Raw genomic sequence first — 25037 nt, forward strand, 5'->3', positions numbered from 1 at the left:
CTGGGCTGACCTGTGTCTTCATTCCCCCCTCAAGCTTAGAAATAATAAGACTGGGCATATTTCAGACCCCCCAGGCTGGTGGCCGTGCCCAGTTTCCGTCCCCTTCCCCTCCCACAGGGCGATTCACTGGCTAGGACAGGGGTGGCCAAACTCCCTGACCCTCACAGCCGCATGTGACAATCTTCAGAAACCCAGGAGCCAGGTGGCTCCTGCCGGGGCCCAGCGCTCCACCCCCCAGGAGCGCCTGCCAGGGCTTGGGCCTTCAGCCCTGCGGGGGGGGGGGGGGGGTTCAGCAGGCGTGCTGAAGCCCCAAGACCCCCCCCACTTCTCCGCTGGGCAGAAGCCAGAGGTGACACAGGAGGGCACGTGGGGGTCACATACCCCCCACCCCGACTTTTGCCAGGGTTTCCTGACTCTGCTCGGTCACATGGTGCCACCGGGTTCCCTCCCTGCAGGGCAGCGGCTGGAACCAGCGAGCTGGGCGCTGTGGCCTGGCAAGAGGCGGCTGCAAACAGCTGGGCGCTGCAGGGACACCCGCTGCCTTCCCCCGTGGAGCGAAAGCAGCGGCCCCTCCCTGCAGCTTCCCGCTGTTTGCCGCTAGCTCTCCGCTTGCAGCCAACACCTGGGAGCCGCAGGGAGGGGCCCCTGAGGGTAAGACCGCGCTGGCAGAAGCCCCTCGCCCACCCCACCGCAGGGCAGAAGGCCAGTCCAGTCCGGTAGGCACAGAGTGAGCGGGCCTGGGGAGGGGGCCTCTACCGAGCCTTTCTATCAGGCGGGTCAGCCCCGGGTGGCCCCCCTGGGCTCCGAGAACACGCGCAGCTCAACCCCCCCCCCCCCGTGCACGCTCCTCCCCTGGCTCCCCCGCTGCTGCTCGGCCGGCCCGTGTGGGACCCGGCGGGCGCCGCTCTCCCGCGGCGGGCGCTGGCCCGGCTGAGCGGCAGCGGGGCGCTGGCTGCAGGGATGGGAGCCGGGAGCTGCGGCCGCACCGCTCGGGGACTTCCGGGCGGGGATCGCGGTCCCCGGGCCGGTCCCCGAGCCCAGCCCTTGGCGCGGGGCCGGGGCAGGCGGAGCCCGGCTGAAGCGGGTTTCTCCGGCCGCTCCGCCCCCTCTGCCCCGGGAATTTCCCGGCCGGGTCCCCGCGGGGATAAAAGCGACTGCGGGGCGCTGCGGTGGCTCAGAGCTGAGCCGAGCCCAGCAGCCCAGCACCAGCCTCCGCCGCCAGCCCGGACCATGAGCCGCCCTCGGAGCTTCGCCCTCGGCCGCCCCCTGCTGCTGCTGCTGCTCCTGGCGGCCTGCGCCGCGCTCTGCCGGGGTACGGGGCTCGCTGCGCCGGGCTGGCCTTGGGATCCGGGGTCTCGCTTCTCAGTGGGGCTTGGAAGGACGGATGGGCCCCAGGTGTCCGAGAGCCGGCCGGATGCGGAGGGTGTCCGGGGTGGGTGGATGGGACCCAGGTGTCCGAGAGTCGGCCGGATGCGAGGGGTGCCCAGGGGGATGAATGGGACCCCGGTGTCCGACAGCAGGCCGTATACGGGGAGTCCCCTGGGGAGATGGATGGGACCCAGGTGTCCGAGAGCCGGCCGGATACGGGGAGTCCCGTGGGGCATGGATCGGACCCAGGGTGTGGGACGAGGGATGTCCCCGGGCCGCCCCCCTGCAGAGTATCCGTCCGCCGGCAGGAGCTGAGTCTTTCTCCCCCTCCCCTGACAGGGGCCCCCATGGCCGGCGAGCTGCGGTGCCAGTGCGTGCAGACAGTGTCCGCGGTGATCTCCCCGAAGCGCATCGCCCTCGTGGAGCTGATCCCCGAGGGGCCCCACTGCGGGCTGCCAGAAGTCATGTAAGTGTCCGGGCCCTGCTGCCCCCTCGCAACCCGCGCCCCCCTCCCCGCCAGCCCCGCGCTCACCCCGCTCTCCCCTCTGCCTCCCCGCAGAGCCACCACGAAGCAAGGCAAGAAAATCTGTCTGGAGCCCAGCGCGCCCTGGGTCAAGCTGATCGTCACCAAGATCCTGAGCAGGTACCTGCCCTGGGCGTGCGGCTCTTCGTGTTGGGCCAGCCCTAGTGCCCCTTGTCCCGGCTCACGGGAGCGTGGGCGGCAGACTCAGGCTGAAGCGGGGCTCCGGGTAGCGGGGACAAGGGGCGAGATGGGCCACTGAGTCTTAACCAGTGGATGCTTCTGATTACAAACCGCTGGCCCAGCTGGCCCCATCAGTCCGGCTCCATTATCGGGGAGAAACTAAGCCCAGGTGTCGTGTAGCTAGACGAGTTCAAATAAGTGTCTGTACTCTTCGCCCTTAAACAGGGCTGCTACCTGTGGCTGGTGGGGTCCCTGCCACTAAATGCCATTGATCGGAGCTGGATCAGCACTGGCCGCTCTTCCTTGTGACACACCCAGCTCCCGGGGGGCGGGCGCAGGCTCGTGCGCAGGGAATGCAAGCTCCGAGCCTGCAGAGGGGGAAGGCCAGAGCAGAAATGAGTCCAGCTGAGGTCTGTCTGGATGTCACTTGTAACGCGCTTTCTGTTGTCTGCCTCTTGCAGTAAATCTAACAAGCTGTGAGGGCAGAAGAGGAAATGAACAAGGAACAACAACACAAACTACCTGTGTGCACAAGGGGAAACCAGGGTGAGAGAGAATGGGGACCTGAGGCTGGACAACTAGCCAGGGCGAACTCTCTTCTTTTGAAGATCTGCTAGAGCAGCCCGCGCTCCCTTCAACTTCAGCGGTTCCACGAAGTTCTTCCAACCTGTGCTTATTTATGTATTTATTAATACAGCTCTGGTTAGCTCTTCAACAGCTAGGTATTTTTGTTCAGCACCTTAGATCTTTCTGATCACCTGAAGGGACAAGGCGGCAGTCGTGGCTCAAGAGATGGCTTGTTGTGAATGGAGTCCACATTCTCAATAAGCCATCACCTCAGATACTCTGGGCAGCTCAAGATGGATAGTGCTTTGAAGCTGGGCCGTTCACACTGGGGATGTGCAGGATGCCTGCTGGCTTGTGAATAACCTGAGCTTCGGATTCTGGAGCTGCCAAGCATTTAGCCTTTGTGCCCACAACTCTGTAGGATTACAAGACGAAATCCCATTGGAACAAGCACAGTAACTTGCTCCTGTCCTGAAATGTGTTGCCAAGACGCATGCCCCTGGGACACACCATCATTTGCTTGGTTAGGTGAAACAGACTAGCAGCTATTCTCCTTTCCTAGAAAAGCAATCTTTGTGAAAATGTGGCTTCAGGGCACTAGCTGAAGTTTCTGCAAACTCTCTAGGGCTCTCTTTTGATGAGTGTTAAATTATTTCTATGCAATTTAAATATTTGCTATTTATGCTGAAGGTTTAAGAACAGTAACGTTCTGAACATCCTTGGACATTTTATGTCTTCATGGTATGACACACTGTCATGTTTTGTGTGGAAGTGGTATTGCAAATTGTACGGTACTAAAACGCAGTAATTGTAATAATGGCGGGAGTTACACGTTAAATAAATATTTTCTGATGAAAAGTGGTTGAGTCTTCTACTCCGTTAAGTGTTCATGTACATGTGTGTGTCACAGTGAGACCCCTGGAAAAGTGTGGTCCGGGTGGGAATTGGTAGAGGATACACACCTGCCTTCAAGCTTCCTCCCCTTCCCTATTTTATTGAATGTTTGTCTGCTTTTAACAGACTCTTGGGTCCAGAGTTGCAATAGATAAACTCCTCATCTGCAGACCTCATTGTGAAGGGAAATTCAGCCTCGGAAAGTGGCTTGTGGCTATGAAAGCTGCGAGGACTTGCACATTTGCTTAACTTTCCATGAGATGACTCGTGCTTAAAGCACCCTGCAAGATCAGGCACATAATATTCGTTGCTGCTATAGGAAACAAGACAGCTCCAAGGAAAAAGCCTAGAAGACACTTGCTTTATATATAAAGTAATTTTCAGGGCATGTGCAGAGCTCTAGCTGTAAAAAAAAAAAAACAAAAAAACGGGGGGAGCGTTTGTCGAAATTTGTAAAAGTGCAGTATCTCTCTATCTAGTTACATCCTAACTAACTGTTAGACCTATAGGCACAGATTCACTACATTGTCCACGGACATATAATTTAGTGGGTGGAAAGATCAACTGCTGCTTCCTTATGGAATTTGGGCTGGACCACACACCGTGGGGGCCCTATCCTGCTCCCACGGAAGCAAATGAGAGGCTTGCTGCTTCCTTATATTAGCCTGTGAGATGGTGGGGTATCAAGCCTTACAACCTGACCCACACAGGACCCGACTACAAGTGTGAGGTTTGGGCTGCGTCTGAACTTGCCAACCCGAGACTTTCAGGCTTAGGGCCTGCTGGCCACCTCCCAGTGCCAAATAGCCCCAGCAAAGCTGGGTTTGCTGCGTCAGTTATTACAGGGGGGAAATTGCTGGAGCCTTGGTACCTCTTTCATTACAAATTAAGCACTGCTACCGCCTTGCTGTGCTGAGCACCCAGGTGTGAGTGCCTCTCACTTCGCAGCCCCACCAGTGCAGGGCGGGGGCTGCCCGCAAGAGTGGGGCCCACCGTTTGGGCTGGTCTCCCTGCCTTGCAAATCAGCCCCAGTGAACCCTTAGAGCTACATGCCCAGTCATGTGATCCAGGCTACAACCTACAGGCAAGTTCCCCTCCTTGAGCTGCTTTGTTGTTATTCCTCTGTGTCCCTACCCTGGAGAGCGACCCTGCCTCGGCAGGATACACCCAACTTCTCAGGCTCAGAGAGGATAAATTCTAGTGACTGGTGGGGGCTTCTTTCCAATGACCACTGGCTTTTCTGTAGGTGACATACTTTTAGGACCCGCTATTGTAACATAAGAACATTCATATTGGGTCAGACCAAAGGTCCACCTAGCCCAGAGTCCTGTCTTCCGACAGTGGCCAATACCAGGTGCCAAGAGGGAATGAACAGAACAGGTAATCATCAAGCTTGGCTTCACAGTGAAATCCTTGCTGATCTTAAACACAAAAAAGAAGCTTACAAGAAGTGGAAGATTGGACAAATGATCAGGGAAGAGTATAAAAATATTGCTCGGGCATGCAGGAGTGAAATCAGGAAGGCCAAATCCCACCTGAAGGTGCAGCTAGCAAGAGATGTCAAGAGTAACAAGAAGGGTTTCTTCAGGTATGTTAGCAACAAAAAGAAAGTCAAGGAAAGTGTGGGCCACTTACTGAATGAGGGAGGCAACCTAGTGACAGAAGATGTGGAAAAAGCTAATGTACTCAATGCTTTTTTTGCCTCTGTCTTCCTGAACAAGGTCAGCTCCCAAACTGCTGCACTGGGCAGCACAGCATGGGGAGGAGATGACCAGCCCTCTGTGGAGAAAGAAGTGGTTTGGGACTATCTAGAAAAGCTGGATGAGCACAAGTCCATGGGGCCAGATGCACTGCATCCGAGAGTGCTAAAGGAGATGGCGGATGTGATTGCAGAGCCATTGGCCATTATCTTTGAAAACTCATGGAGATCGGGGGAAGTCCCGGACGACTGGAAAAAGGCTAATGTAGTGCCCATCTTTAAAAAAGGGAAGGAGGAGGATCCTGGGAACTACAGGCGAGTCAGCCTCACCTCAGTCCCTGGAAAAATCCTGGAGCAGGTCCTAAAGGAATCAATTCTGAAGCACTTAGAGGAGAGGAAAGTGATCAGGAACAGTCAGCATGGATTCACCAAGGGCAAGTCATACCTGACTAATCTAATTGCCTTCTATGATGAGATAACTGGCTCTGTGGATGAGGGGAAAGCTGTGGGCATGTTGTTCCTTGACTTTAGCAAAGCTTTTGACACAGACTCCCACAGTGTTCTTGACAGTACGTTACAGAAGTATGAGCTGGATGAATGGACGAGAAGGTGGATAGAAAGCTGGCTAGATTGTTGGGCTGGACGGGGAGTGATCAATGGCTCCATGTCTAGTTGGCAGCCGGTATCAAGTGGAGTGCCCCAGGGGTCGGTCCTCAGGCCGGTTTTGTTCAATATCTTCATAAATGATCTGGAGGATGGTGTGGATTGCACCCTCAGCAAGTTTGCAGATGACACTAAACTGGGAGGAGAGGTAGATACGCTGGAGGGTAGGGATAGGATACAGAGGGCCCTAGATGGGTGAGCATGAGCAGGTTTAACTTGACACACTGAGTACTTCCATTGAGTCCACTGGGATTAGTCACAGTGCAGAAGATTAAGTCTTCGCAGGATCACAGTCTTAGTCTAATAATTTGGAGACTGAACCATGCCACTGAATGAAGTTTTTCATTTAAACTTCCCACAACTCATGTAAGTCTTATTTTAGGTGAGCTTTCCTTCTTACTGCCCCACCGTAAAGCAAAATAGGTAATTCAGTGCAGAAGAGAACAGTAATTTAAGGGCTTCAGAACCCTCTATTTCACTGCTTTGACATACCACCATATTTGTAAGAAAGCTCAGGTCTTGGATAATGATTCCATTTGCTATTTCTTCCTCAATAATTATGTGAGCAAAGCCACATTGCAGTGATGTCGAACGCACACAGAAAAAAGGAGACAGAAACACCACAACCCTGGTGGGCAAACACTTTTCACAAAGCGATCACTCCATAGCTGACCTCTCAGTTCTCAGCCTCAAAGGAAACCTGCACAACACCTTCAAAAAGATGAGCCTGAGAGGTTACATTCATCACTTCACTAGACACTACAAATCACAGTCTTGATGAAGACACTGATTTATTACAATAATTTGCCTTCTTTATGTCCTGTGGTCCCTTACAATATGCAAACTACTGATGCTAAACAATCCTTCCACCTTGTAGTTAACTGTGACTCTCTAGTTACCTTTCCCAGACCACTAGAGTTCTGTGTAGCTCAAAAGCTTGTCTCTCACCAACAGAAGTTGGTTCAGTAAAAGATGTTACCTACCCCCCTCGTCTCTCTAATATCCTGGGGCCAACACAGCTACAACACACTGCAAACATGTATTCCCCTGGCATCTTCTTTCATGGCATCTATTCCACCAGTCATGGGCACTGATTCTCTTCTCACTTACACCAGTTTTACATCAGGGTAATTCCACTGATTCTACGGGAGTGACTCCTGAATCACATCCGTGAACAGGGCGTAAGATGACATCAGGTCCATGCTGTTCAGCTCTCTGTATAGAAAACAGTACCAAGTTCATTCGCTTTCATCATAGTATTTTACTATTTTCTTAGAGCCAAGAAGGAGTTAAAGCAAGCAGAATATAGCCACTCTGTCCAGTAAAGATAGGACTTGACATTTCTAGGCTCATCCAGGAAACCTGCACACCACTTTCAAAAGACAAGCCTGGGAACTTAAATTCATAACCGCTGGATACTAAAAACCATCCATTGAACAGAGACGCTGGTTTCACGGTCCATTTTACAACAGCTTGGAACCAACCTGCTGCCTAAAATAACTCTCCATAGTCCTAGGACTGCAGAAGTGATATTGCCCACTTCATTTTAAGTCAGCTCTTTCAACATTATGCTCAAGGATCTGTCCCACCTTGTATTTAGCGTGGACACTCTACTTTATTCTCGAGACCCACCGACAGAAGAGCTCGCAGAAGCTCAGAAGCTCGGTCCTTCCACCAACAGACCTTGGTCCAATAGAAAGCTGTAGCTTTACCAAACTTCTCTCTTTCCTACCCTGGGACCAGTCCAGCTACACCAACCCTGCAAACACCGCACCCGGGCCGTGAGTCTGTGTGTTCTCCAGTGACTCTGAACACGGTTACTCTAATCGCAGGGCAGCCGTGTGTTACCTGTTGCAAAGGAGGAAGCTCGGGCTAACCAACAACACAAACATGCCCCCTTTAGGAAGTCGCAGGGAAGGCACCCGAACTTACCAGAAGTTCAGAAGGCGCTCAGAGCCCTGGTTCAGGCCCCAAGCCGAGCCAGGAAAGCAAAGGTCCCCAGGAGCCTGCGCGTGCGAGCAGCCCAGCCTGGCTTCCTTTTGCTTTTGAAACAGCCCAGCCCCCGGGCGGGGTAGGGGGATCCTTCATTGAGCTCGGGCTCGCTTGAGCTGTCAGCGCCGGTGCTCCTTAAAGGGGTAGGACCCCCCACCACTGCCCCCGTCCTACCCAATCCAGTGGTACTAAAGGGTGTGCCATACCCTGAAACCAGCTGTGATTTCAACAAGCAGCTTTGACACCCTTGCCGGGATCCCTCAGAACCTTTCATGAGCAGCACGATATAGGTTATGCATGATACAGGCTGGGTACATATATAGACACCTGCTACGTTTAAGCAGCAGCTGTTTCTGTGTTCCTGGTCCACCTAAAACACCAAGTGAAGTCAACGGTGAAACCCTGGCCCCCCGGAAGTGAAAGGGAGTTTCTCCCTTCCTTGCACCTGCCGCAGGCCGGGGTCTCAGAACAGAGCTGCTCTTGGTTTGTCATTTTTAAAGGGGGGAAATGTATTTGCCCCGCCTACTTGCTGCACAAAGAAAAATAAACGGAAAATCAGCTGGCCGAAAGTCTCCCTTTAAGGATGGCACTTTTTCTCCTCCTGCCAAAGAAGGCGAAAGAGGGAACACGGGGACTAGTGGAAAACACCTACCCCAAGACTATGGGTTTTAAACGTAAAACGGATCCTTATGGCTCTTTGTGCCGGTGACAGCGCTGGCCCATCCCTGGCTTTCCAGCTCTGGCTGCTCTGGCAGGAGGAACGGGATTGTCGGGATCACCTTCCCCTGGACGCAGCAAACTTGACAGCAGCTCCACACCCCCCAAGCAGCGCCCTCCCTCAGTTTCGGAGTCCTGGCCAGAGGATGCCCCTTTGTGCCAAATTTTTATTTCCGAAGCTTGGATGGTATGGGGCTAGATCTCGCAGCCCTGCGGGAAAGCTCCCACCAACTGCAGAGGGCATGTTTGCCTACGGGCTGCACAATCGGGCTCCGTTTCTGTTGTGGGCCGAGTTGGGCGAGAGGCGTCTGTCCTTTGAACAGGAAAAGAGCCTCACAATTGCTTCCTATTTCAAGACGCTTAAAGATGTCCTGTTTCCCCCTGCACAGCTGCTTCTTTGTCGGCGGGTGTGTTACAGTCCCCACAGATCTCACCGTTTTCAATGTCTGGTCAGTCTCACCGCTTCTCTATTTTGCTCCTGTGCTCGCCAGAGCGGGAATGGTCCCGCAGCGCTCCCACTGGAGCTTCCACACTGGAGAGACAGCGGGTCTCACTCACTCGCTGTTGAGTTCCATGGTAAACGTTAGCTCATGTAAACAACTCATCAAGAGCCTCCCACGTCATGAATGGTTAGTCCCTGGCCTTGTTTTCCCTATGATGAAATAAACCAGAAGCAGAGTTTTGGCGCCGACAGTCAGCAGTGAAATGGGAGTTCATCCTCGGATCCGAGGGGATTAATTTAACAGCTAACTGCCAAGTTGCTGTCTTTGCTTCCCCTTGATTGTGAACGTTTTTCAATGATTGTTTCGTAAGCCTGCAGATTTCTGGCTCCTGCTGATAACCCCCCGAGAAAGCAGAGCCCCTACTGCTTAGCATCACAGATCGCAGCTGGGGCCGATCGCTGGGGCTAATGCTGCGTCGCGTTTTCCGATAAGGGAGCCAGTCTCCGCACGGGAGCAACCGCAGCACAGGGCAGAGCAGGGTCCCTGCTGCCGGGAGGATGGATGGGACCCAGGTGTGCGAGAGCAGGCCTAAGGCGGGGAGTGGCCGGGGATGAACTGGACCCAGGTGTCCCAGAGCCGGCCGGATGCGAGGGGGGGGGGGTGAATGGGACCCAGCTTTCCGACAGCAGGCCGTATACGGGGAGTCCCCGGGGGGGATGGATGGGACCCAGGTGTGCGAGAGCAGGCCTAAGGCGGGGAGTGGCCGGGGATGAACTGGACCCAGGTGTCCCAGAGCCGGCCGGATGCGAGGGGTGCCCGGGGGGGGGAGGTGAATGGGACCCAGGTTTCCGACAGCAGGCCGTATACGGGGAGTCCCCGGGGGGATGGATGGGACCCAGGTGTGCGAGAGCAGGTCTAAGGCGGGGAGTGGCCGGGGATGGGCTGGATCCAGGTGTGCGAGAGCCGGCTGGATGCTGGGAGTTCCCGGGCCGGGGGGAATGGATAGGACCCAAGGTGTGCAATGTCCCCGGGACGCCCCCCTGCACAGTATCTGGCCGGCGGCAGGAGCTTGAGTCTTTCTCCCCCTCCCCTGGCAGGCGAGCTGCGGTGCCAGTGCGAGCAGACCCTGTCCGCGGTGATCCCCCCACCTCTCCACGTCCCAAGCGCATCGCCCACGTGGAGCTGATCCCCGAGGGGCCCCACTGCGGGGTGCAAGAAGTCGTGTAAGTGTCCGGGCCCTGCTGCCCTCTCCCCGCTCCGCCAGCCCCGCAGGGATTTCCTGGCACCCCACCCAGGGGGTGTTTACCCCCCTCCCGAATTTCCCCAGCACCCCCCTCCCAGTTTTGTGAACTAGTTACATGCAGTGTTGCCTGTTTATTGATTGTTTAGACATTTGAATTGAAATTGAAACATTGCTACACACTTTAAAAGCATATACAGTGTATGATAAAATAGGGGTGTCTGAGAAAGTATAATAGATTTGAAAAGTAGGAAGATGGAGGAGCTTCCTTGGAGAGCTGTTGTTTTTATGACCATGTCAGTGCATTCATTTCGCTGATGTTGGCCAACCTCATAATTTCAAATGATGATTTGTAAGCAAAGTCTAAATGAGCTCTCCCCCACAGCCAGTGATGAAGGGGGGGGCTGGGGGGAAAGGTTTCCAGACCAGATTGTATTTACATTCACACCTCATCTACCTAGGGATCCAGCAAATAGCGCTGTGTTGCCCAAGCGATAGATTTTGGCTGGGGCTGGATTACAAATCACTTGAATGCTGGGGGGAAAGAAATGGTGGTGTTCTTATTGTAGGAGTAAAGGGCAGTAGAACTGTACTTAGCCGGTGCTGATTGAGGGTATCAAGAGAGGGAGTGGGGGCAGGTGTTTTGCTTGATGGTCTCCCTGAGTCACAAGTACAATTTGACCTGCCCCCTCCACTGTTTAAAGACAGAGCTGATTAGGCTCCATAGATAGTCTTTGTTTTGTTAAGTGATCACTACAGCTGAAATCACTGATAATCAGGTCTAAGTGCTTAGACCTGCTGGGGGACAGTGTTTCTGTGGAAGAGACGGCCCAGTCTGCACTAGCAGCGAGGTTCCCCCACTGAGAGCTCAGCTGAAATCACTGAGAGCTGGTGAAACCTCAAGAGACCAACTCGCAGAGGTCACAGTGGCAGGTGGCAGCAGAAGGTGATGGAACAAGGCCATTGGCAAGAGAGCGATGGAGTGAACGGTGGCACAATGAACAACAGTGGCCAGAGCGAACAGTGAGCAGCTGGAGGAATGAGCAAGGTGCCTTCTTGCCCCTCACCTGGGAGGTGAACTCATGTGAAAGCACCTCTGAACTCTGAGTCTCCACTGACCAAGGACAACACCGGTGAGTGTTAATGAGGCTGTTAAGAATGCTGGAGACACAACACAGTTCATGCAAACAAACGTGGCTGTGGCATCCTACTTGCTATTTAAGCAAGAGATACCGCACACTACAAACTGGAGGCCAATGTTAAGTGCATTGTCACTTGTTCATCCTGAAGTTTAACACTGGTTCCAAACGAGACCAGCAAATGCTCACTGTCTTTCTGCAAGAAACTCAACTGACTGGCTAGACGCATGTGGTGCCACAGTGAAAGACTCAACAGTTGAAAAAGTGAAGAACTCTCTCACCACATTCAAAAAATTTTCATACATGGCTGATGAATGCACCAATGCAAATGGTCATCAAGTATTAAGTCATTGTGTACATTATCTTGATGTCAGTGGTAGTCCAGTAGATGCATTTCTAGATGTTCAAGTTTATAGAAGACAGATTGGCTGCATCTGTGACAACCCACATCTTAGAAGAGTTAAATCTTTTCAATGGGGCCCCAAACAGATGGCTCTGCTGGGCTGCAAACTTCTCTGGAAGACATGGTGGAGCACAAGCTTTGCTCAGAGAAAAGTGTAACCCTAATCTCTCCTAAACACACTGCAGAGGCCATCTACTCCAACTAGCGCTAGTACGAGCTGCAGACTATTCAAAAGACATTTAAAAAGCTATAAATTTAATGTCTTCATTATAGTCTTTTTTTCAGCAAGAGTCCAAAAAGACTGAATATCTTGGAAAATATAGAAGATCTACTGGAACTGAAGTTCAAATTAGTCCAACCTGGGAAAACCCTCTGGCTTTCTCATGAGTGATCCTTGGCTGTTGTCTTAAAATTACTCCAGCCATTATTACTGGCTTTGGAAAGTATCTACCAAGATGGGATGGATCTAAGTAGTGAGGCTGCTACTACATTCAGAGAAGACCATTGCCATTTTCTCTTGTAAGTCTACAGTTGAAACCACTTGGGTCATTAAACAATGCCATCCAGGCATCTTCTACAACAGTAGTAGATCTTTGTCCAGCAATAGAAGTTACATTTGGATCAATCAGAGAGCTATCCATTGAAAAAGTACTGGAAGAAGCAAAGACTTCAGTCCAGAAGTTGACTAATGAAGGCATTTATATTGAATCCTTAAGTGAAGAGGACAAGAAGTGTTTGTTAAGACAACTGAAAAAGCGCACAGACTTGATTCTTAAAAATCTACAACAGCAACTTCTAGGTTCTGCTCAACCTCTGTGTAGCTTTTACAGATCCCTGTCTTATAAAACACCAACAGTTGAGTGGAGTGAGACACTACCAGCAACGGGGCTGCCATGTGCTCAGGACAGAATAGAGAATTTGAACACAGAGTGGGATATCGTACGACGAATGAATGAAGATTTGACTTCAACTTCTTTTTTATCATCACTAGTGGCTCGACCCGATCTTTGTGTTACGTTTCCTGGGCTAAAAGAAGTAGGAATTCATCTCTTGCTACTCCCAGTCACAACAGCTACAGCTGAGCGTTCTTTTTCATCGTTGAATAGAAGTTTGTGTTTTGAAAGAAGTCTCCTTCTGCCTGATCATGTGAAAGAACTAATGAGCATATCAATGGAAGGAATGGAAGTACCGGACACATGAGAAGCCACCAAAGATGAACGCATTGCATTCAAGAAGTTCATTAACAGAGTTGTGCAAAATTATAACAAGAAACCAAGAAGGATGTAGACGTCGTGCTTCATAGAAGGCTTGAGTAGCCAACTTTAATTTATGTGTTGGATTTTAAAATCTAATAAAATGGTCATGAAACATTTTTCAGTTTTTACTATGGTGCCACACAGCCCACCTTCACCCTCACGGTCTCACCCCTCATCGGCCCTGACCCCCGCCCCCTGCAAATTTGAACACCCCCCCGCCCCGCAATTTCAATTCCTGGGGAAAACACTGCCTCTGCTCACCCTGCTCTCTCCTTTGCCTCCCTGCAGAGTCACCAGGAAGGACAGCGAGAAAGTCTGTCTGGAGCCCACCGCACCCTGGGTCAAGCTGATCGTCACCAAGATCCTGAGCAGGTACCTGCCCTGGGGGTGTGGCTGTTCGTGCTGGGCCAGCGGCCAGGGCCCCATTGGTCCAGCTCTTTTGCACGTGCTGTCCAGGGTCAAGGGAGCAGCAGACTGAGTCTGAAGCAGGTGTGGGTGTTGCAGTGACAATGGTCCAGATTTTATCAGAATTATCCATTGGTTATGACGCAGTGGCCCTATGTGGCCCAGGCTATATTATGGGGTGAGAAAGCCCGAGAGTCATCCAGCATAACAGTTTACATATAATCTCTGTACTCTTACCCTTACCCATCAAACTGGGCTGCAACCTGTGGCTGGTGGGGTCCCTGCCACTAAATGCCATTGATCTACCTGTATCATCGCTGTCCACTATTCCTTGTGACCCGCAGAGCTCCAGTAGAGGTCAGCTGGAGGCTAGTGCACAGGGAATGCAAGCTCCGAGCCTGTAGAGGGGAAAGGCAAGAGCAGAAATTAGTTCACGTGAGGTCTTTCCAGATGTCACTTGTAACGTGCATTCTGTTGTCTGCCTCTTGCAGTAAATCTAACAAGCTGTGAGGGGAGAAGAGGAAATGAACAAGGAACTACAACACAAACTACCTGTGTGCACAAGGGGAAACAAGTGTGAGGCTAACAACTAGGGATGATGAACTCTCTTCTTTTGAAGGTCTGATAGACCAGCCCGCGCTCCATTCAACTTCAACGCGTTCCACAAAGTTATTACAACCTGTGCTTATTTATGTATTTATTAGTTCAAGTGTGTGTCACTATTGAATCTATTCAGCAGCTAGATATTTTGGGTAAGCCCCTGTCCTGGGTCCTGTTACAACTCAAACAATTCAGGTACTCTCAGTCTTTGGAGAAGTTGTCCCTATACACATTTGTCTGATTACGAGAAGTGATTATGAGCAGTAGTGGGTCAAGAGAGGGCTCATTGTTCATCCAATACACATTCTAAACTACCCATCACCTCCGATAGTCTGAGCAGGTCAAGATGGATAGCATTGTGTGCAATGCTTGGCTTGTGGATAACCGGGACTTCAGATTCTGGAGCTGCCAAATATTCAGGATTACAAAATAAGCCATCTGGAGCAAGTACAGGAACTTGCTACAATCCTGAAATCTGTTGTCTAGGTACGTGTCTCTGGACACAGAATCAGCTGTTTGATTCATAGTCTGTTTCACAGAACTATGATAAGGAGATACAAGTTAAGTGATCTTCATGGAAATGTGGCTTTCAGGCAGTAGCTAAACTGTTATAGCCATAAAAGACCGTCTTTTGATATGAATGTTCTTCAGCATTTTATATGAAATTTAAATATTTGGTATTTAAGCTGAAGGTTTAAGAACAGTAATGTTCTGAACATCCTTGGACATTTTATGTCTTCACTGTATGACACACTGTCATGTTTCTGTAAAATAAATGGCATTGCTAATTCTACTGTACTAAAATGCAATATTTAAGTAATGATGGTATTTTAAAAAATAAATATTTCCTTTATTAAAAAATATTGACTAGACCGGCAAGGGTGTCAAAGCTGCTTGTTGAAATCACAGCTGGTTTCACGATATGGCCCCACTTTCTTATTTGTCTGGACAGCTGCAAAATGTTGTTTAGCATTCTAAAGGTGTGAATTATAAAATGCCTGTAGGGGGGAAGCATAGCTCAGTGGTTTGAGCATTGCCCTGCTAAACCCAGGGATGTGAGTTCGCTCCTTGAGGGGGCTATTTAGGGATCTGGGCCAAAAACTGGGGATAGGTCCTGCTTTGAGCAGGGGGTTGGACTAGATGATCTCCTGAGGTCCCTTCCAACCATGCTATTCCATTGGTGTTTCTGTACATCGCGGAAAATACCGTGTGGATCATACATTCCCTGAAACCAGACGGCTCCCATAAAGAAGTTTGCTCTGTCACCGCTGTGAAGGGAAGAGCTTGAAATATCCGAGTGGGTATGTGCGCCCTGGGGCTGGCAGCTGTGATTTCCAGTTCCACCAGATCACCCTGCTAGTTCTGCTTAAGCCAGTGTGCTGGCAATAGACATGTAGACTGTGGGGCAAGCTACTAGCCACCCACCTACGTGCCTGGGGGTGTCAGTGTAAAGGCACACCCTTTAGTACACAGAAACATGACAGTGTGTCATACAGTGAAGACATAAAATGTCCAAGGATGTTCAGAACATTACTGTTCTTAAACCTTCAGCTTAAATACCAAATATTTAAATTTCATATAAAATGCTGAAGAAGGGCTTTAAACTAGGTTCACCGGGGGAAGGAGACCAAAGCCCTGAGGTAAGTGGGAAAGCGGGATACCGGGAGGAAGCACAGGCAGGAATGTCTGTGAGGGGAGGGCTCCTGCCTCATACTGGGAATGAGGGGCGATCAACAGGTTATCTCAAGTGCTTATATACAAATGCACAAAGCCTTGGAAACAAGCAGGGAGAACTGGAGGTCCTGGTGATGTCAAGGAACTATGACGTGATTGGAATAACAGAGACTTGGTGGGATAACTCACATGACTGGAGTACAGTCATGGATGGTTATAAACTGTTCAGGAAGGACAGGCAGGGCAGAAAAGGTGGGGGAGTAGCACTGTATGTAAGGGAGCAGTATGACTGCTCAGAGCTCCGGTACGAAACTGTGGAAAAACCTGAGTGTCTCTGGATTAAGTTTAGAAGTGTGTGCAACAAGAGTGATGTAGTGGTGGGAGTCTGCTATAGACCACCGGACCAGGGGGATGAGGTGGATGAGGCTTTCTTCCGGCAACTCACGGAAGCTACTAGATCGCATGCCCTGATTCTCATGGGTGACTTTAATTTTCCTGATATCTGCTGGGAGAGCAATACAGCGGTGCATAGACAATCCAGGAAGTTTTTGGAAAGCGTAGGGGACAATTTTCTGGCGCAAGTGCTAGGGGAGCCAACTAGGGGGGGGCGCTTTTCTTGACCTGCTGCTCACAAACCGGGTAGAATTAGTGGGGGAAGCAAAAGTGGATGGGAATCTGGGAGGCAGTGACCATGAGTTGGTTGAGTTCAGGATCTTGACGCAGGGAAGAAAGGTAAGCAGCAGGATACGGACCCTGGACTTCAGGAAAGCAGACTTCGACTCCCTCAGGGAACGGATGGGTAGGATCCCCTGGGGGACTATCATGAAGGGGAAGGGAGTCCAGGAGAGCTGGCTGTATTTCAAGGAATCCCTGTTGAGGTTACAGGGACAAACCATCCCGATGAGTCGAAAGAATAGTAAACATGGCAAGCGACCAGCTTGGCTTAATGGTGAAATCCTAGCGGATCTTAAACATAAAAAAGAAGCTTACAAGAAGTGGAAGGTTGGACATATAACCAGGGAAGAGTATAAAAATATTGCTCGGGCATGTAGGAAAGATATAAGGAGGGCCAAATCGCACCTGGAGCTGCAGCTAGCAAGAGATGTCAAGAGTAACAAGAAGGGTTTCTTCAGGTATGTTGGCAACAAGAAGAAAGCCAAGGAAAGTGTGGGCCCCTTACTGAATGAGGGAGGCAACCTAGTGACAGAGGATGTGGAAAAAGCTAATGTACTCAATGCTTTTTTTGCCTCTGTTTTCACTAACAAGGTCAGCTCCCAGACTGCTGCGCTGGGCATCACAGAATGGGGAAGAGATGGCCAGCCCTCTGTGGAGATAGAGGTGGTTAGGGACTATTTAGAAAAGCTGGACGTGCACAAGTCCATGGGGCCGGACGAGTTACATCCGAGAGTGCTGAAGGAATTGGCGGCTGTGATTGCAGAGCCCTTGGCCATTATCTTTGAAAACTCGTGGCGAACGGGGGAAGTCCCGGATGACTGGAAAAAGGCTAATGTAGTGCCAATCTTTAAAAAAGGGAAGAAGGAGGATCCTGGGAACTACAGGCCGGTCAGCCTCACCTCAGTCCCTGGAAAAATCATGGAGCAGGTCCTCAAAGAATCAATCCTGAAGCACTTACATGAGAGGAAAGTGATCAGGAACAGTCAGCATGGATTCACCAAGGGAAGGTCATGCCTGACTAATCTAATCGCCTTTTATGATGAGATTACTGGTTCTGTGGATGAAGGGAAAGCAGTGGATGTATTGTTTCTTGACTTTAGCAAAGCTTTTGACACGGTCTCCCACAGTATTCTTGTCAGCAAGTTAAAGAAGTATGGGCTGGATGAATGCACTATAAGGTGGGTAGAAAGCTGGCTAGATTGTCGGGCTCAACGGGTAGTGATAAATGGCTCCATGTCTAGTTGGCAGCCGGTGTCAAGTGGAGTGCCCCAGGGGTCGGTCCTGGGGCCGGTTTTGTTCAACATCTTCATAAATGATCTGGAGGATGGTGTGGATTGCACTCTCAGCAAATTTGCAGATGATACTAAACTGGGAGGAGTGGTAGATACGCTGGAGGGGAGGGATAGGATACAGAAGGACCTAGACAAATTGGAGGATTGGGCCAAAAGAAATCTGATGAGGTTCAATAAGGATAAGTGCAGGGTCCTGCACTTAGGATGGAAGAATCCAATGCACCGCTACAGACTAGGGACCGAATGGCTAGGCAGCAGTTCTGCGGAAAAGGACCTAGGGGTGACAGTGGACGAGAAGCTGGATATGAGTCAACAGTGTGCCCTTGTTGCCAAGAAGGCCAATGGCATTTTGGGATGTATAAGTAGGGGCATAGCCAGCAGATCGAGGGATGTGATCGTTCCCCTCTATTCGACACTGGTGAGGCCTCATCTGGAGTACTGTGTCCAGTTTTGGGCCCCACACTACAAGAAGGATGTGGATAAATTGGAGAGAGTCCAGCGAAGGGCAACAAAAATGATTAGGGGTCTAGAGCACATGACTTATGAGGAGAGGCTGAGGGAGCTGGGATTGTTTAGTCTGCAGAAGAGAAGAATGAGGGGGGATTTGATAGCTGCTTTCAACTACCTGAAAGGGGGTTCCAAAGAGGATGGCTCTAGACTGTTCTCAATGGTAGCAGATGACAGAACGAGGAGTAATGGTCTCAAGTTGCAATGGGGGAGGTTTAGATTGGATATTAGGAAAAACTTTTTCACTAAGAGGGTGGTGAAACACTGGAATGCGTTACCTAGGGAGGTGGTAGAATCTCCTTCCTTAGAGGTTTTTAAGGTCAGGCTTGACAAAGCCCTGGCTGGGATGATTTAACTGGGAATTGGTCCTGCTTCGAGCAGGGGGTTGGACTAGATGACCTTCTGGGGTCCCTTCCAACCCTGATATTCTATGATTCTATGATTCTATGATTCATATCAAAAGACGGTCTTTTATGGCTATAACAGTTTAGCTACTGCCTGAAAGCCACATTTCCATGAAGATCACTTAACTTGTATCTCCTTATCATAGTTCTGTGAAACAGACTATGAATCAAACAGCTGATTCTGTGTCCAGAGACACGTACCTAGACAACAGATTTCAGGATTGTAGCAAGTTCCTGTACTTGCTCCAGATGGCTTATTTTGTAATCCTGAATATTTGGCAGCTCCAGAATCTGAAGTCCCGGTTATCCACAAGCCAAGCATTGCACACAATGCTATCCATCTTGACCTGCTCAGACTATCGGAGGTGATGGGTAGTTTAGAATGTGTATTGGATGAACAATGAGCCCTCTCTTGACCCACTACTGCTCATAATCACTTCTCGTAATCAGACAAATGTGTATAGGGACAACTTCTCCAAAGACTGAGAGTACCTGAATTGTTTGAGTTGTAACAGGACCCAGGACAGGGGCTTACCCAAAATATCTAGCTGCTGAATAGATTCAATAGTGACACACACTTGAACTAATAAATACATAAATAAGCACAGGTTGTAATAACTTTGTGGAACGCGTTGAAGTTGAATGGAGCGCGGGCTGGTCTATCAGACCTTCAAAAGAAGAGAGTTCATCATCCCTAGTTGTTAGCCTCACACTTGTTTCCCCTTGTGCACACAGGTAGTTTGTGTTGTAGTTCCTTGTTCATTTCCTCTTCTCCCCTCACAGCTTGTTAGATTTACTGCAAGAGGCAGACAACAGAATGCACGTTACAAGTGACATCTGGAAAGACCTCACGTGAACTAATTTCTGCTCTTGCCTTTCCCCTCTACAGGCTCGGAGCTTGCATTCCCTGTGCACTAGCCTCCAGCTGACCTCTACTGGAGCTCTGCGGGTCACAAGGAATAGTGGACAGCGATGATACAGGTAGATCAATGGCATTTAGTGGCAGGGACCCCACCAGCCACAGGTTGCAGCCCAGTTTGATGGGTAAGGGTAAGAGTACAGAGATTATATGTAAACTGTTATGCTGGATGACTCTCGGGCTTTCTCACCCCATAATATAGCCTGGGCCACATAGGGCCACTGCGTCATAACCAATGGATAATTCTGATAAAATCTGGACCATTGTCACTGCAACACCCACACCTGCTTCAGACTCAGTCTGCTGCTCCCTTGACCCTGGACAGCACGTGCAAAAGAGCTGGACCAATGGGGCCCTGGCCGCTGGCCCAGCACGAACAGCCACACCCCCAGGGCAGGTACCTGCTCAGGATCTTGGTGACGATCAGCTTGACCAGGGTGCGGTGGGCTCCAGACAGACTTTCTCGCTGTCCTTCCTGGTGACTCTGCAGGGAGGCAAAGGAGAGAGCAGGGTGAGCAGAGGCAGTGTTTTCCCCAGGAATTGAAATTGGCGGGGCGGGGGGGTGTTCAAATTTGCAGGGGGCGGGGGTCAGGGCCGATGAGGGGTGAGACCGTGAGGGTGAAGGTGGGCTGTGTGGCACCATAGTAAAAACTGAAAAATGTTTCATGACCATTTTATTAGATTTTAAAATCCAACACATAAATTAAAGTTGGCTACTCAAGCCTTCTATGAAGCACGACGTCTACATCCTTCTTGGTTTCTTGTTATAATTTTGCACAACTCTGTTAATGAACTTCTTGAATGCAATGCGTTCATCTTTGGTGGCTTCTCATGTGTCCGGTACTTCCATTCCTTCCATTGATATGCTCATTAGTTCTTTCACATGATCAGGCAGAAGGAGACTTCTTTCAAAACACAAACTTCTATTCAACGATGAAAAAGAACGCTCAGCTGTAGCTGTTGTGACTGGAGTAGCAAGAGATGAATTCCTACTTCTTTTAGCCCAGGAAACGTAACACAAAGATCGGGTCGAGCCACTAGTGATGATAAAAAAGAAGTTGAAGTCAAATCTTCATTCATTCGTCGTACGATATCCCACTCTGTGTTCAAATTCTCTATTCTGTCCTGAGCACATGGCAGCCCCGTTGCTGGTAGTGTCTCACTCCACTCAACTGTTGGTGTTTTATAAGACAGGGATCTGTAAAAGCTACACAGAGGTTGAGCAGAACCTAGAAGTTGCTGTTGTAGATTTTTAAGAATCAAGTCTGTGCGCTTTTTCAGTTGTCTTAACAAACACTTCTTGTCCTCTTCACTTAAGGATTCAATATAAATGCCTTCATTAGTCAACTTCTGGACTGAAGTCTTTGCTTCTTCCAGTACTTTTTCAATGGATAGCTCTCTGATTGATCCAAATGTAACTTCTATTGCTGGACAAAGATCTACTCTACTACTGTTGTAGAAGATGCCTGGATGGCATTGTTTAATGACCCAAGTGGTTTCAACTGTAGACTTACAAGAGAAAATGGCAATGGTCTTTCTCTGAATGTAGTAGCAGCCTCACTACTTAGATCCATCCCATCTTGGTAGATACTTTCCAAAGCCAGTAATAATGGCTGGAGTAATTTTAAGACAACAGCCAAGGATCACTCATGAGAAAGCCAGAGGGTTTTCCCAGGTTGGACTAATTTGAACTTCAGTTTCCAGTAGATCTTCTATATTTTCCAAGATATTCAGTCTTTTTGGACTCTTGCTGAAAAAAAGACTATAATGAAGACATTAAATTTATAGCTTTTTAAATGTCTTTTTGAATAGTCTGCAGCTCGTACTAGCGCTAGTTGGAGTAGATGGCCTCTGCAGTGTGTTTAGGAGAGATTAGGGTTACACTTTTCTCTGAGCAAAGCTTGTGCTCCACCATGTCTTCCAGAGAAGTTTGCAGCCCAGGCAGAGCCATCTGTTTGGGGCCCCATTGAAAAGATTTAACTCTTCTAAGATGTGGGTTGTCACAGATGCAGCCAATCTGTCTTCTATAAACTTGAACATCTAGAAATGCATCTACTGGACTACCACTGACATCAAGATAATGTACACAATGACTTAATACTTGATGACCATTTGCATTGGTGCATTCATCAGCCATGTATGAAATTTTTTGAATGTGGTAAAGAGAGTTCTTCACTTTTTCAACTGTTGAGTCTTTCACTGTGGCACCACATGCGTCTAGCCAGTCAGTTGAGTTTCTTGCAGAAAGACAGTGAGCATTTGCTGGTCTCGTTTGGAACCAGTGTTAAACTTCAGGATGAACAAGTGACAATGCACTTAACATTGGCCTCCAGTTTGTAGTGTGCGGTATCTCTTGCTTAAATAGCAAGTAGGATGCCACAGCCACGTTTGTTTGCATGAACTGTGTTGTGTCTCCAGCATTCTTAACAGCCCTCATTAACACTCACCGGTGTTGTCCTTGGTCAGTGGAGACCTCAGAGTTCAGAGGTGCTTTCACTGAGTTCACCTCCCAGGTGAGGGGCAAGAAGGCACCTTGCTCATTCCTCCAGCTGCTCACTGTTCGCTCTGGCCACTGTTGTTCATTGTGCCACCGTTCACTCCATCGCTCTCTTGCCAATGGCCTTGTTCCATCACCTTCCTGCTGCCACCTGCCACTGTGACCTCTGCGAGTTGGTCTCTTGAGGTTTCACCAGCTCTCAGTGATTTCAGCTGAGCTCTCAGTGGGGGAACCTCGCTGCTAGTGCAGACTGGGCCGTCTCTTCCACAGAAACACTGTCCCCCAGCAGGTCTAAGCACTTAGACCTGATTATCAGTGATTTCAGCTGTAGTGATCACTTAACAAAACAAAGACTATCTATGGAGCCTAATCAGCTCTGTCTTTAAACAGTGGAGGGGGCAGGTCAAATTGTACTTGTGACTCAGGGAGACCATCAAGCAAAACACCTGCCCCCCACTCCCTCTCTTGAAGCACCGGCTAAGTACAGTTCTACTGCCCTTTACTCCTACAATAAGAACACCACCATTTCTTTCCCCCCAGCATTCAAGTGATTTGTAATCCAGCCCCAGCCAAAATCTATCGCTTGGGCAACACAGCGCTATTTGCTGGATCCCTAGGTAGATGAGGTGTGAATGTAAATACAATCTGGTCTGGAAACCTTTCCCCCCAGCCCCCCCCTTCATCACTGGCTGTGGGGGAGAGCTCATTTAGACTTTGCTTACAAATCATCATTTGAAATTATGAGGTTGGCCAACATCAGCGAAATGAATGCACTGACATGGTCATAAAAACAACAGCTCTCCAAGGAAGCTCCTCCATCTTCCTACTTTTCAAATCTATTATACTTTCTCAGACACCCCTATTTTATCATACACTGTATATGCTTTTAAAGTGTGTAGCAATGTTTCAATTTCAATTCAAATGTCTAAACAATCAATAAACAGGCAACACTGCATGTAACTAGTTCACAAAACTGGGAGGGGGGTGCTGGGGAAATTCGGGAGGGGGGTAAACACCCCCTGGGTGGGGTGCCAGGAAATCCCTGCGGGGCTGGCGGAGCGGGGAGAGGGCAGCAGGGCCCGGACACTTACACGACTTCTTGCACCCCGCAGTGGGGCCCCTCGGGGATCAGCTCCACGTGGGCGATGCGCTTGGGACGTGGAGAGGTGGGGGGATCACCGCGGACAGGGTCTGCTCGCACTGGCACCGCAGCTCGCCTGCCAGGGGAGGGGGAGAAAGACTCAAGCTCCTGCCGCCGGCCAGATACTGTGCAGGGGGGCGTCCCGGGGACATTGCACACCTTGGGTCCTATCCATTCCCCCCGGCCCGGGAACTCCCAGCATCCAGCCGGCTCTCGCACACCTGGATCCAGCCCATCCCCGGCCACTCCCCGCCTTAGACCTGCTCTCGCACACCTGGGTCCCATCCATCCCCCCGGGGACTCCCCGTATACGGCCTGCTGTCGGAAACCTGGGTCCCATTCACCTCCCCCCCCCGGGCACCCCTCGCATCCGGCCGGCTCTGGGACACCTGGGTCCAGTTCATCCCCGGCCACTCCCCGCCTTAGGCCTGCTCTCGCACACCTGGGTCCCATCCATCCCCCCCGGGGACTCCCCGTATACGGCCTGCTGTCGGAAAGCTGGGTCCCATTCACCCCCCCCCCTCGCATCCGGCCGGCTCTGGGACACCTGGGTCCAGTTCATCCCCGGCCACTCCCCGCCTTAGGCCTGCTCTCGCACACCTGGGTCCCATCCATCCTCCCGGCAGCAGGGACCCTGCTCTGCCCTGTGCTGCGGTTGCTCCCGTGCGGAGACTGGCTCCCTTATCGGAAAACGCGACGCAGCATTAGCCCCAGCGATCGGCCCCAGCTGCGATCTGTGATGCTAAGCAGTAGGGGCTCTGCTTTCTCGGGGGGTTATCAGCAGGAGCCAGAAATCTGCAGGCTTACGAAACAATCATTGAAAAACGTTCACAATCAAGGGGAAGCAAAGACAGCAACTTGGCAGTTAGCTGTTAAATTAATCCCCTCGGATCCGAGGATGAACTCCCATTTCACTGCTGACTGTCGGCGCCAAAACTCTGCTTCTGGTTTATTTCATCATAGGGAAAACAAGGCCAGGGACTAACCATTCATGACGTGGGAGGCTCTTGATGAGTTGTTTACATGAGCTAACGTTTACCATGGAACTCAACAGCGAGTGAGTGAGACCCGCTGTCTCTCCAGTGTGGAAGCTCCAGTGGGAGCGCTGCGGGACCATTCCCGCTCTGGCGAGCACAGGAGCAAAATAGAGAAGCGGTGAGACTGACCAGACATTGAAAACGGTGAGATCTGTGGGGACTGTAACACACCCGCCGACAAAGAAGCAGCTGTGCAGGGGGAAACAGGACATCTTTAAGCGTCTTGAAATAGGAAGCAATTGTGAGGCTCTTTTCCTGTTCAAAGGACAGACGCCTCTCGCCCAACTCGGCCCACAACAGAAACGGAGCCCGATTGTGCAGCCCGTAGGCAAACATGCCCTCTGCAGTTGGTGGGAGCTTTCCCGCAGGGCTGCGAGATCTAGCCCCATACCATCCAAGCTTCGGAAATAAAAATTTGGCACAAAGGGGCATCCTCTGGCCAGGACTCCGAAACTGAGGGAGGGCGCTGCTTGGGGGGTGTGGAGCTGCTGTCAAGTTTGCTGCGTCCAGGGGAAGGTGATCCCGACAATCCCGTTCCTCCTGCCAGAGCAGCCAGAGCTGGAAAGCCAGGGATGGGCCAGCGCTGTCACCGGCACAAAGAGCCATAAGGATCCGTTTTACGTTTAAAACCCATAGTCTTGGGGTAGGTGTTTTCCACTAGTCCCCGTGTTCCCTCTTTCGCCTTCTTTGGCAGGAGGAGAAAAAGTGCCATCCTTAAAGGGAGACTTTCGGCCAGCTGATTTTCCGTTTATTTTTCTTTGTGCAGCAAGTAGGCGGGGCAAATACATTTCCCCCCTTTAAA

At 50.6% G+C, this 25037-nt stretch overlaps 1 protein-coding gene across 1 annotated transcript; it reads left to right on the forward strand.

Moving 5' to 3' along the window:
- Positions 1-1182: 1182 nt before the first annotated feature.
- LOC141985736 (growth-regulated alpha protein-like) lies at positions 1183-3958 on the forward strand. The gene is made up of 4 exons (XM_074949923.1): positions 1183-1312; positions 1708-1834; positions 1928-2011; positions 2533-3958. Exons 1-4 carry the CDS (start codon positions 1231-1233, stop codon positions 2549-2551), a joined length of 312 nt encoding a protein of 103 aa, XP_074806024.1. The 5' UTR covers positions 1183-1230; the 3' UTR covers positions 2552-3958.
- Positions 3959-25037: the final 21079 nt, after the last annotated feature.

This window comes from Natator depressus, chromosome 4 (assembly GCF_965152275.1).
Source record: "Natator depressus isolate rNatDep1 chromosome 4, rNatDep2.hap1, whole genome shotgun sequence".
Taxonomy (NCBI): Eukaryota; Metazoa; Chordata; order Testudines; family Cheloniidae; genus Natator; species Natator depressus.